This window comes from Argiope bruennichi, chromosome 11, assembly GCF_947563725.1.
Source record: "Argiope bruennichi chromosome 11, qqArgBrue1.1, whole genome shotgun sequence".
In the NCBI taxonomy this organism is placed as follows: domain Eukaryota; kingdom Metazoa; phylum Arthropoda; class Arachnida; order Araneae; family Araneidae; genus Argiope; species Argiope bruennichi.
The window spans coordinates 63,924,369-63,937,638 of NC_079161.1; the positions used below are offsets into that span (position 1 = coordinate 63,924,369).

The 13,270-nt window shown below is 27.4% G+C and overlaps 1 protein-coding gene across 8 annotated transcripts in view; it reads right to left on the reverse strand.

Moving 5' to 3' along the window:
* LOC129956914 (feline leukemia virus subgroup C receptor-related protein 2-like) overlaps window positions 1-13,270 on the reverse strand; it is a 204,357-nt gene that overhangs the window by 55,310 nt on the left and 135,777 nt on the right. For all 8 annotated transcript variants that reach the window (XM_056068941.1, XM_056068946.1, XM_056068943.1 and 5 more), the window contains exon 2: window positions 1,101-1,398. In XM_056068941.1, coding sequence (XP_055924916.1) covers window positions 1,101-1,398 — 298 coding nt within the window. The remainder of the gene's footprint in view (window positions 1-1,100; window positions 1,399-13,270) is intronic.

A 13,270-nucleotide genomic window follows, 5' to 3' on the forward strand; every position in this document is an offset into this window, starting at 1 on the left:
AGCATGAGATAACAGTTCGCTTCTTTAAAAAATATTTGAACTTGATTTCAAACGTTGCATTTAAATAGTAATTAAAGTCAGCAATCAAAAGATTAACAATAAGCCAGTTGACCACGAAATGCGGCTAATATAAAAATAAACAAGAACAATATATTTTTGAATTGAATAAGAAAAATGAAAAAAAAAAAAAAAAAATCAACCACTAAGAGAGTTAAAAAAAACCCTCATTCATTTAGGATTTTATTAAACTGTTTCTATAAGAACAATCTATTTTTGAATTGAATAAGAAGAATAGAAAAAAAACACAAATTAGCCACAAAAAGGGTTAAAAACTTGATAATTTAGGTATTTATTAACCTGTTTCTATAAGAAAAATCTATTTTTGAATTGAATAAAAAAAATAGAAAAATAAAACACACACAAATTAGCCACAAAAAGGGTTAAAAACTTGACCATTTAGATATTTATTAACCTGTTTCTATAAGAACAATCTATTTTTGAACTTAAAAACAAAAATAGAAAGAAAAAAAAAACAAATTAGCCACTAAAAGTGTTAGAAACTTGTTCATTTAGGTATTTATTAACCTGTTTCTATTTGCTTTACATTTTTGTTGGGTTTATTGGCTGAAGAACTGTTTTTGGACATACAACGCCAAATATATGGCCTAATCCGATGCCAGCTTAAAAGATATTCATTAATAATAAAATAGATAAAATTAAAAATATTTTAAAATAATAAAGCTTAATAAAATACGAATTAAGTTTGAGGAAATAACAATATGAATAGATAAAATAAAAAAAAAACATATTTTGAAACAACCACAAATAATTTAAAAAAAATAAAAAATATGAAAAAAAAATGATAACAGTAACACAAAAACTGAAAATAAATCTAAATTGAGTCAGATGCAACAGATCTATCCACGTGAAATAAAAAATAAATAAAATTATTTATCTAAATCGTGAAAACGATATTTTATCACGGAGCGAATCCTTTGAACTTTCGCTCATGGAAGAGAAAGGAGATGCTTGCTAGGAAATGAATGAGTTTCGTTTTATCTCTAGAGAAGATTTTAATAGCCCGGATGTAGCGTACTCACCGGCACACGTGCCAAAAGATCCGAGGAGCACAGCGAATCTCAGTCCTTTCTTCTCCAATATCCAGTTGGCAGGGACGATGAGGGGGATGTAGAAGATCATGTAGGTCATCGCGGTCCAGCTGATGTCATACTCCTTGACTTCGTAGTACCGGCTGACTATGTTGGCGATGATGGAGAATTCAATCCATTGGAAGGCGCTGGACATGGAGTAGGTAACGAACAGGAAGAGCATGAAGTACCGGGATCGATAGACCCGAGTTTCCGCCTCCATTTTGGTTTCCATGGCGTCGTTGGCTGCCTGGAAACAAACGAAAGAAAGACATCGGATGAGGAGTTGCGTTGTTGGCAGTGGCGTGAAGGTCAGTACCTGAATGACAGGGAGGATGGAAAATCCTCCCTTGATATCGACGTTTTAAAAGGGTGAGAGGGATGACTGGTCATTGCGTGCCGCCTACCGATGAGGGTAAAGTTACAGTGGAAATACCATAAGCCGAGCATACTCCAGATTTGTGGAAGTCTACGTCATGTACTTTTTTTTTCAGGAATATTGGATTTTATAAAGAAAAACAGATTTTTTTATCGAATAAAAATTTAATTAAATTGGAATGAAATTTTTATTATTAATATCGTTTTATTTTTAATGAATAGTCAAAAAATATCGAATAAAATTGTTATCGAATTCTTTTTTTCTTCCAGTAATATCGGATTTTCAAAAGAAAACGATATGTTTATCGAATAAAATTTGTATCTGTATCGAACTTTTTTTCTTTTCCTTCAGGAATCTTGAATTTTTTTGTAGAATAACAATTTTTGTATATCAAATGAAATCTGTTTATAAAATATTTAAGGAATAAATCTGAATACAAATTTATAAAATAAAATTTCTACTGTATTTTAGTGAGCTTTTTTTCAAGACTCTTGGGGGTTTTTTTTCCAACAGAAAAGCAATTTTTATTAATCGAATAAAATTTTTATCTAATTATAAGGCAATTTTTTATTGATCTTTTTTTTTCAATAAAAATTTTGTTTACATAAAAAAGGGAAATCTTTTATTCGAAAAAGATTTGTTTATTTAATAAAATTTTTATCTAGTTACACCTAACTTTTCTCTTCAGGAATATTGGATTTTTAAAAGAAAAAGGTATTTGTTAATTGAATAAAATTTGTATCTAATTATACTTGTTTTTTGTTTTTTTAGGAATCTTTGTTTTTCTATGGAATAATAGTTTTTGTACATCAAATAAAATTTGTTTATAAAATATATTGTAAAGAACCAATTAGAATACAATTTCTTTTTATTTATAAAATGAATCTTCTACCGACTTTTATTGAGCTTTTTCTTTAAGATTTTAGAATTTCCAATAGAAAAGTAATTTTTATTAATCGAATAAAATTTCTAACTGCATGGCAATTTTATTTATTAATGTTATTTTTTCAATAAAAATATTGTTTACAGAATAAAAAAATATCAAATTTCTATCGATACAAGTTTTTTTTTTCTTTAGCGATCTTATAATAAAATTTGTTCATAAAATATTATCTATTTTTAAAGAATAAAGTAAAATGCAATTTACTTCTATTTATAAAATAAAAGTTGAACATATGGTACTGAGTTTTTTTTTTTTCCAAAATTCTAGAATTTGCAATAAAAAAATAATTTTTGTTACTCGAGTAAAATTTCTAGCGAATTGCATGGCAATTTTTTTATTTAACTTATTTTTCAATAAAAATATTAATAAAAGTTGTATCTAATTACATCAACATTTTTTTTCTGGAATGTTGGATTTTCAGTTTAAAACATTTCTGTTTGTCCAATAAAATTTCTATACAACTAATAAAAATTTTGCATAAAATATTTTGTGTAGTCTCCGTAGCCAAAACCGACCACTGATATTTTTCTTTATAAAAAGTGCTGTAAATTATAATAAAGGAAAAATTATTGGACCGTAATTTTTTGTATTAAAAATTCTCGGAAAACCGGATGTCATTTGCGAAAAAGCAGTCACTTGCTGTTGAGTTATATTCTATTCTTTGCTTGCATTTTCTATTACTCCATTTCGTAACTTGAAGCGATAATTTTAATTTCAATTTAGTTTCAGCTTTAAATTTCTTATAATGCTTCTAAATATTCAAGTGCGAAAGAGAAAGCTTAAAAGCATTAAACTGAGAAAAAATGTACACTAATTAAAAAGACAAATTTCATTTATTTGTATATTAATATACAAATAAATGGAACTTATCGAAATTTTTATTTTATAGTAAGCAAATTTCCATATTATATAATATTTGTACATTTTTAAAAATAATGTTCTTCTGAATAGCTTAATTTTTTTACGTCTTCTTTAACCCTAAAAATATAACTTTTTCTAATAAGAAAAACGATGAAAAATGTGATATGTATTTCCTCATATTCATATTTCTATACATCGAATTTTCCCCCCAGGAATCTTCAAGTTCGATATGCACAGATTCGAATATACTTTACATTTTAGAAGTCTCCTAAGAAAAGAAGAAATAGAATGGTTCGTTTCTTTAATAAATCATCAGATTTCGTCAAACGATAATCAAATTTAATAGTCAGATTATTAATTAAATCAACTCAGATTTGATTTCACTAAAGATTCAAATGCGAAAAAAAGGAAATTTAATAAAAATTAAAAAAATATTTTTACTCTTTTATTAGAAAGCTGAATTTTACATAAATTATTTTGTTGTTGTTTAATCTTCAATTGAAAATTAATTTGAAATGCCGATATCACCTTTTTTTCTAGAATTCTCTACCGTGGGGTAATATACGTGTGGAATCAAAATTTAATTACTAACTAACGGAATTAAGTGATAACAAAAAATTCAGAAAATATTAATATAATGCATTATCGGTAATACACAAAAGTACAAAATTTCAAAAATCTATCTCAATCAAATGGGTTAAAATCCAGTTTTAACACATTTTTTACGAATAAGTCAAATTGAATAAAAATGTAAAAGTTAATAAATTGTTCTCTATAATTTTGATAGTCAAAAGTGAAGTTTCAGTGCAAAAAAATTCATTAAACTTTAATATTAAATATTCGTTTGATAACATATGTATCATTTTGAATACGACTTATTTTAATTATTTTTTAGTATAAATATTTTAATCAGATATTTGCACGAATTATATCAGATTAAAATATTTTTAACTGATATAATTCGTTAACTTTCATTATAGACGTGGACAGATGTCTACATAATGTTCGTTAATTTTCACGAACAAGAGGGATAAAAGGGATAATTAAAGAACTGCAAAAGATTCTCTAATTATTAAATTCTAAAAAGTGTGCTAGGTATTGTCTTATAAGTTTTTTTAAAAAATTCACATTTTTTAATGATAAGATGAACAAACTATAGGCATTATCGTTATAGACGTCCACATAACGTTAACTTCCGTTATGTAGACGCGGACAGTGAAAGCTAATATGCTTTAAAGGAATAAAAGGTAAAATTAACGAACGGGATAAAAAGTATAATTAGCGAACAGGTAGAGATTCCCTGATTATTAAATTATAAAAAGTGCGCAAGGTATTGTCATATAAGTTAAAAAATTAAACATTTCTTATATCATAAGATGAAAAACTATAGGCATGATCGTTATCGACGTGAACAGAAGACCACATAACGTTCGTTAACTTTCATTATCTTGACGCGGATAGTGAAAGTTAATTTGTGTTAACGTAATAAAAGGGATAATTAGAAGACAAGAGATTCTCTAATTATTAAAGTGTGCAAAAGTTTGTGATATTAGTTTTACAAAAATCAAACATTTCTTTCAACATAAGAAGAACAAACTATAGGCATTATCGTTATAGACGTGAACAAACGACTACATAACGTTCGTTAACTTTCGTTATGTAGACGCGGATAGTGGAACGGAATAAAACGGAATAACAGTGATAATTAGAGAACGGGATAAAAGGGATAGTTAGAAGATAAGAAATCTCCTAATTATTAAAGTGGTCAAGGTATTGTGATATCAGTTTCACAAAAATTAAACGTTTCTTACCTCATAAATTGAACAAGCTTCATCACATATTCTATAATAAAGTTATCCCATTTCATAAAATTGTTAACCTTGGATAAGGTTGCGATTGTCTTGCATAGCAGTGGCGAACAATAGCAACGAAGTATTTAAGTTTGGCGTGGATCTAGTATATAATCTTTGGCGATTAATCCCTGGCAAGCGGTTGATACACAAGTATCAGAAAACTGAATGCTTATTTTGGGCACCTTTTTCCTTAACCGTTTAAAAGGGCCATTTTTTTCCTAGTCGTATTATGTTAAAATATTTTTAGGCTTGAAATTAGAATAAGGAAAGGGATTCATTTAATTTATTAGATAAATTTAATTTGATTCATTAATTAGTTTGGTTAATTAATAATTAAGTACAAATCAAGACACATCATTTTGTGTGAGATAAAGAACTGAAGTATGTTAGTTTCTGACTTACTATAAAAATTTGTCAGAACTTATGCCAACCTAAATAATTTCATACAAAGATTGATAAATTTGGTGAGAAGCATACTTCCCACGGCCCTAGAAAGGGTTGAAATATTGAACTAAAATTTGGCACAAACCTCCAATTGCAGTTAAAAGATCGTATATCAATTATTTAAGTCATTCTATTTTCGTGTTTTCGCATTTACATGTATAAGAAAATACAGACCAACGGACATTCAGTCTCCTGATTGACTTGGTTCCAAATTTGATATATACACTTTAGATGATAAATCTATGTACCAAATTTGATTCATCAAGCTCTTTTCGGTCGGTAGTTATTGTGTTACTTCCTATTTGGGTAACTGGACAGACAGACTTCCTCCAAGCATATTTTAGTCGAAATTCGAGATTTCATTCAAATGTTGTATTAAGTTTATATAACAATTTTTATTCATCTCAAAACTTTTCTGGATTACTGTGCTCACAAACATACATAATTCCAAAAATGTGTTTTTCCGTTTTAAAATCGTCTGACACGGAAATACGTCATAATCCCCAAAAAATTTTTCGAAATTTTTACTTTCTCTTATTTAAAGTATACAAAGTATTTTCTCGGTTTCAGACAGCTCTCAAACATGCAGATTCTCCAATAACACAAATTTGAATTTTTACATTAATATTTTATTTTCTCTTAGCACACGAGAAAATAAAATGTGACTGAACTCATAAACATAGTTAGATTCACACGAATAAAGGAAAACAAAATTGAATAAGTGGATTTCAATTATATTAATTAGCACAAATTAAGCAATACTACGTTTCATGGATGTTCTTATCTGACTAACGCATAAAAAAAATTATTATATTTACTTTTTAAGAACCAATTAAACGCTTTCGAAGACCAATTATTCACCAATTATATTAATAGCATTAATTTGTTAATGCCAACAAACTACGTTAAATTACAATTTTATCACAGGAAATAAATGTGCAATTTTAAATTATTCTTTCGTAATAAATAGAACATCCTGACTGATAGGGAATAAAATTGGCGAAATCAGTCCAGTTGTTGAAGTTGGAGGTTCAGTCAAAATTTTGGTTTGTGATATATCCTTCGGTGTGGGAGAGGATTGAACGATCATTGAGGACTTATCTAAGGGTAATTAACTTTCATATGACCTAACAATTTGTGAAATCGGTTCAATGGCTATGTCTGGGGGTGTGTTACTATATATTTCAGTTTTAACCATAGAATTTTGGTTTAATTACAGTTACGTCCTAATTTGGCAAAACACTAGGGTTGTTATGGTATGATCTTGTAACTTTGAACATTGGTCAGACGATTAGGATGGCAATCGAACCGGTATCATTTTATCCAAGTTTACGTGCAACACCTATAGAGAGACATTTGGCAACTATGGATTTAAAAAGCATCCGACCTGCCTACATCGTTGTTCTTTGAACGAAATCGGATCTCTAACCAAGAACATTCCGCTTCTGAAGTCGAGATATTATCATTAGGCTATAATGGGCCTTTTTCCCATGCAAAATGTATAATGAAGTGACATTTTCTAGAATTTTCTCAAAAAGAAAGTGATGGGTGAGTGGACGGCAGACAATCATTGATGACGCATAAAATGAAGACATGGCTTGCCATAGGAAATAAAAATCTTTGAAATCGGATTAGTAGTTGTTATTAAAAGCCTGGCTCTTATTTTTCTTTTAAATATAAAGATGAGACTCTTTTTAGTTTTTTACTTTAGTTATTATAACGTCACGTGTTTAAACAAACACTAGGGTTATTTTGGAATGGACCTCGTAATGTTGAACCGCTTTCAGATGACGAGGAAGACACCTGAGGTGGCACCCCCTCTCCAAACTTCCACACCACACCAGATGGAGGAAGTTTGGCTCCCATAGACTTAACGCACACTAAACCCGCTTACATGACGTTCTTCGGTGGAATTGGGTCGCGAACTTGAAGCTCTCCTGTTCCGAAGCCGAGACTTTACCACCATACCACCGCTGCCATAAAGTGAGGCTCTTATCATCGCATTCTTATCGGAAAAAGAACATTTTATAGGGCATTTACAATTAAAATATTTTTGAAATTGCTATAAAGAACAAAATTAATATAAATTTTGAGTAAAAATTTAATTTTTAATTCATTCAATTAATTAATAACTATTTAACAAATCAAGGCATTTCGATATGGTTTGAGATACGAAATTGAATATTTAGATTCAGATTTCTAAAGTGATTAAATATCAGAGAATCTAAAAAATTTACCATGGAATTTCAAGTATAATGAATTTAGAATTCGAAAAGTTAAGAATGATTAATATAAAAATCCAACGGTCCCATTCTTTCAAACCTATTTAAACATTTTCTATTGGCTGCTGGAAAAATTTGAGCGAAAGGAAAGAATTATTTCCAGAAAAATGAAACTTGCACGAAATCGGGTGAAACAGCTGCCATAAGTTTGTCCCTCTCGGGCGAGTAAAATCGGTTTATTAGCGGGAAAATTCGAGTTGCGTTGACGAAACATTCAGATGAGAAACCGAAAAGAGAAAAATTCATTGCCGAAAACTATTAACTTTCGATTTGAAATTTATGCCCTTTTTTTAAAAAAAAAGATCAAGCAGATATTTGTAGGAAAAGCTCTAAAAATAATTCGAAATTTTATTAGTGGAAAATGGACAAGTGTTATCTCGTTAAGATTTTTGGAATTCTGATTCGACGACTCTTACTCGACATGATACAAATTTATTCATTAGATAAGTTTCTCATCTTATCACAGTAGAAAGTGTTTGAATCGAAAAAGATTAATCTAATAAGGAATATAAAAGTTCTGAATGAATATAAAAGTAAGGAATAACTGAAATCTTCTGAACACCAACACACGAACACGCTCCATTCTTTATTATTATTATTATTATTATTATTAGAGATGATTCATGATTATATTTGAATATTAATTTATTTAGTTAGTTTAACTAAATCACATATATTGTGATAAGATTCCGAGAAAAGGAATATTGAACTTTTATATTCATTTCAATTATTCTTTACTTTTACATATACATTCAGGATAATTCACTGAGTTAGGATAAGTAACTTATCTAATGAAGAGATTCGTATTATGTCAAGTAAGTAAAAATCGTCGAATCAGAATTCCAAAAATCTTAACAAAAGTTCAATGTTCCTTTTCTCCGAATCTTATATGATTAAGTAGCTAACTAAATAAATCAAATATAATCATGGATCATCTCTAATAACAATAATAATAATAATAATAATAAAGAATTTTGCTTGTTCCTGTGTTGGTGCTTTACAAGATAGATGAATTAAGAGCACAAATATGTTTTGGAGGGAGAAAATCTGTATCTCGGATCAATGTTTTTAAAATTTTAATTAAAAATTTAATGATATTTTGGTATTTCTTCGCTATAAAGTCCAAAAACTTTTTTCATGCAAAACTTATATTTATAACATTTAAAAAAAAGTTAAGTAGTTGTTTCTTTGATGATGCCAATTTAGGAGTCTTAAAACGTCTTATTTTTTTATTTTCGAAAATTAAAGTTTTAAATTAATTTTTATTTTAGAAAGTTTTTAAAGTTTTTTTATTTTGGAAAATTAAAAACTTTTGTGCACGCTTTTCAGTAATATAATTCCTTGCTGATAGAAATTTGTTTTCAGTTGTTTCATTCAATATTTATTCGCGTAATTTTTACTTCCTCGTATACGTAATATAGAGTAAGTATAGTAATCAACAAAATATTCGAACTCAAGATTTTGATGAATTTTCCCGTTTCAGACCACTCCTAGTTCGAAAAGTACATTTTTGGAAAATGTCCGTCTGTCTGTAACTAAGATAACTCAAAAACACTTTGATCTAGACGGATGAAATTTGGTATACGATCTTTATACCAAATTTCTAGATTTCTATCAAATTGAGCAAAATTAGCTCAGAGGAAAACTATCTATACGGCTGTTCGAATATAATTTAACACGGTAGCTACAAATCGAATAGAGCTAGATAGATATAATTCGATACATAGAATTAACATCTATAGTCTAGACACCTTTGAAATTTTGATTCAAATCCAACAAGTGATTGATCGTCTATTGAAAGTCAAATTAAGTCTATACAAATAAAAAAAGGAGCTGTAATTTATATGTGCTGTTGTGATTAAGGTTCAGGTATGTATTGTTTTATTAAGAAAGACTAAATTATTTTATAGTAAAAAAAAAATATGTTATTTGATATTTTATATTAATTTTGAAGATGTGAAGTGATAGGATTATGCAATATATGTTTCTGTAAAAAAAAATGGATTATTGAAATATTTTGTTCCTATTTTTAGTAATGTTTTATATTAAATAATCGAATATTTTTCTATTTTTTTATAGTTAAAATAATCAATGGAACTACTGTTTTTATTTTCTTTAAAATCGTGTGCCCCAAAGTGTTAATATCTGTCACGAGGTATGAAAATAATTTATTGAGGGAATTGTAAACATCAAATGATGAATAAGAGATTTAATTGAAATTAAACATATCCATTCTGATCAATAAGCCAGCAATAATTAAGAAGAGTCTCTGCGCACAATCTGCGCCGATCAATCACTGAATGCGGTTAATACACAAGCACAAGAAAACCAAATTCTTTTCCGACAAATTGATATCAAAATTTAGCACAAATTTCCAATTGTAGTCATAAGATAGCATACCAACCTTTATTTAAGTCACTGCATTTTTGAGTTATCGAGTTAACAAACATGAAAAACTACAGACAGACAGATGTTCGATCCTTTGAAGAACTTAGTTCAAATTTTGATACTGATACACATTTCAGATGCGAAATCTATGCATCAAATTTGATCCATCTAGTTCTTTTCATTTAATTTCGTATTATATAGATAAATTTCCTGTAAATAGATTTCGTTCAAAATTTGAAAGAAATCTACAAATTTAGTGTAAAGATTATATATCAAATTTCTTACCGTTAGTTCAAAAAATTTGAATTATTTTGTTCACAGATAGACATAATTCTAAAAATCTAATTTTCGGATTTGGAGATTTCTAAACTGGAGATTTGTTAAGGTATGTGCCTACGTTCAGGATGAATTTTTTGGAAAAACGCTCGAAAAAAAATTATATTTTTGAATATTTGCAGTTAAAGAATGGAAATATACGAAATCGAAATACACCATTTCAGTGGCAAAAATATTTTAAAAATCGAAAAAAAAGAGATATAAAGCAAAAACTCGTCTATTTTAGAGGTTTATGGAATGATTTGCTTAAAATTTTACAGATAACTTAATATATAATATAGTTCCTGAATTAAAAATTAAGCTGAATTTCTATTCATTCTTTAAAGAGTGGGGTTCATATAGAACAATAATACGAAATTTTCACCTTTCCGTAGAATTGTGAAGCACTAAAAATCACTAAAATATTTCTAAATGAATAGATTACTTATTCGCTAATTTAGGAACTGCAGAACACATTAAAAATTATTATACCAAATTTGAACAAAAAAATGTGCATTACATTTTTATTTGACATTTTTTTTGTGGGGAAATTCTATCAAAATTTAGAATTTGAGAAAATAGCACCTAAAGATGTAAAATAGCATCAAGACTATATAAATGCAAATATAAAAATCAGTGTAACTTACCAAAAAATAGACTTGTTAACGAAATTCTAAAGAAATCAGTTAAAAGCACTAAAAAATTTTAAATTAAAAAATTCATAATTTCGCAAAAATCAACCTTTTAACGTAGTTATCTTAAAATCTTGAATTCGAATTTTATGAAGATTAACGATATTTTCTCATTGTGTATTTTGTATACGAGAAATAAAAATGTTATCTGAAATCAAGTTCATTATTCAATACGTATTTCATTATTTGCTGGCTTCACTTCAGCAAAATACCAAGAAGAGAAATTTATTCAAATGTTTTTGCGGATAGAATAAAACAGATAAGTTATTTTGTGGGAAATTTGGCAAATAACTGCCTTTATTATGAAAAATTTTCCTTTGTGAATATTGAAACAATTGAGGTAAACGAAATAAACGCAAACAAAACCTTCTAGATAATATCAGTACTATCCAGACAGGAAAATGTATATTTGATATCGATAAAAAAAGATTTAAAATTACAAAATGATGTACTATTATTGGAAAAAGAATATGCAAAATTAATAAGATAAATCATTTACAAAAACGTGCTTTTATTATTTGAAATACGACAACGTATCTATTTTTAAAACAATGATTATAGGACTAAATTCTAAAATTTTAGACCTTTTATGCAAGCTAAAAATACAGCACATGGTTTACAGAAATAAATTATCTATTGCCAGACAAGAACGAAGTAATTAGAAGAAATTTAATTTAAAGAAACAAAAAAATGTAATTATTTAATTTTAAGGAAAGAAATTTTGGCATTTTTCTTATCAATTTTCAAATTTAAGGCCGAATTGAAAGTTAAGGGTATAATTTTTTCCAATAATTTTCTGTTCATTTGATACTTTCAACCTATTTGTAACTTTTCAACCCTATTAAAATTTAATATTCAAAAACACGATTTTCTCGTTTCGCTATAAAATAAAGCCCATAGAGATTTGAATGCAAACTGTAGTTAATAAAAGTGACATTTTTGGATTTTTCAAAGATAATTTTTGAAAATATTACCCTGCATAAATAAATATTACATCAATTAAAAATTTTAAAACTTTCTTTAACAATACCAGTTTAATGTGCAACTTTTTTCTAAATTTCCTTAATTTTTAAGCATATTGTTTCTTTTTTTATTTTAAAAAATATTTTAACTTTGCAATGGAACTAAAATCGTTTTCATTGTTTCATCAGCTATTATTCGTTTTAAAGCTAAATAATATAGATTGAGTTTATTATTTAAGGAGTTCACATGCAAAATAAAACAGAAAAATTCAAATACTGCGAAATAATGTAAATAAGAAGCCAAATGGAATGTTAAGTTTTTAATAGTATCTTGATACCGGAGAACTCGATTTCATTATGGACGCTCCAGTAAATAATAAATGAAATGAGTATAAGGTAATTAAAATAACATACTTTCAATGTCTATTGTAGTTTGAAGCTGAAAATTACTCTGTTGAGGATAGCATATAAATCCAAGATGTTCATGATGAAATGTTTAGCTGAAATTAAACAACTAATATTTCCCCCGAACTAGCTGGTTGTCATAGGCGACTAACAGTAAATAAATTTTATTCTGTAACAATGCATTAATAATAATAATGATAATATGAACAATATGAAAAGTGAAAATTTTGGTCTGATAAGAAAATTCAAATATTAAACAAAAGAAATAAAAATGAAAATTCTTAAACCTTTTCCAATCTAAAAAAATCCGAATTATTGAGCATATTTTTTCACAATTTGCCAATAAATATTATAAAACAATACGAAAAATTTCTGACATTAAATAGTCATTTTTTTATTAATTAAAAACTATGTTCCCATAAACAGCATAAATTATTTTTTCTTTAATTTTTCCATTTTAATTTAATGAAAATAGATATTTGAAATTATTTTTGCCTCTGAGTTTCCATATGCAGTGTTTCATTAAATCTTATATTAGTCTTTTAGATAAAAAAAATTCTTTCGTCAGTTTTTAGAAATCATTTGATGCAATTAATAT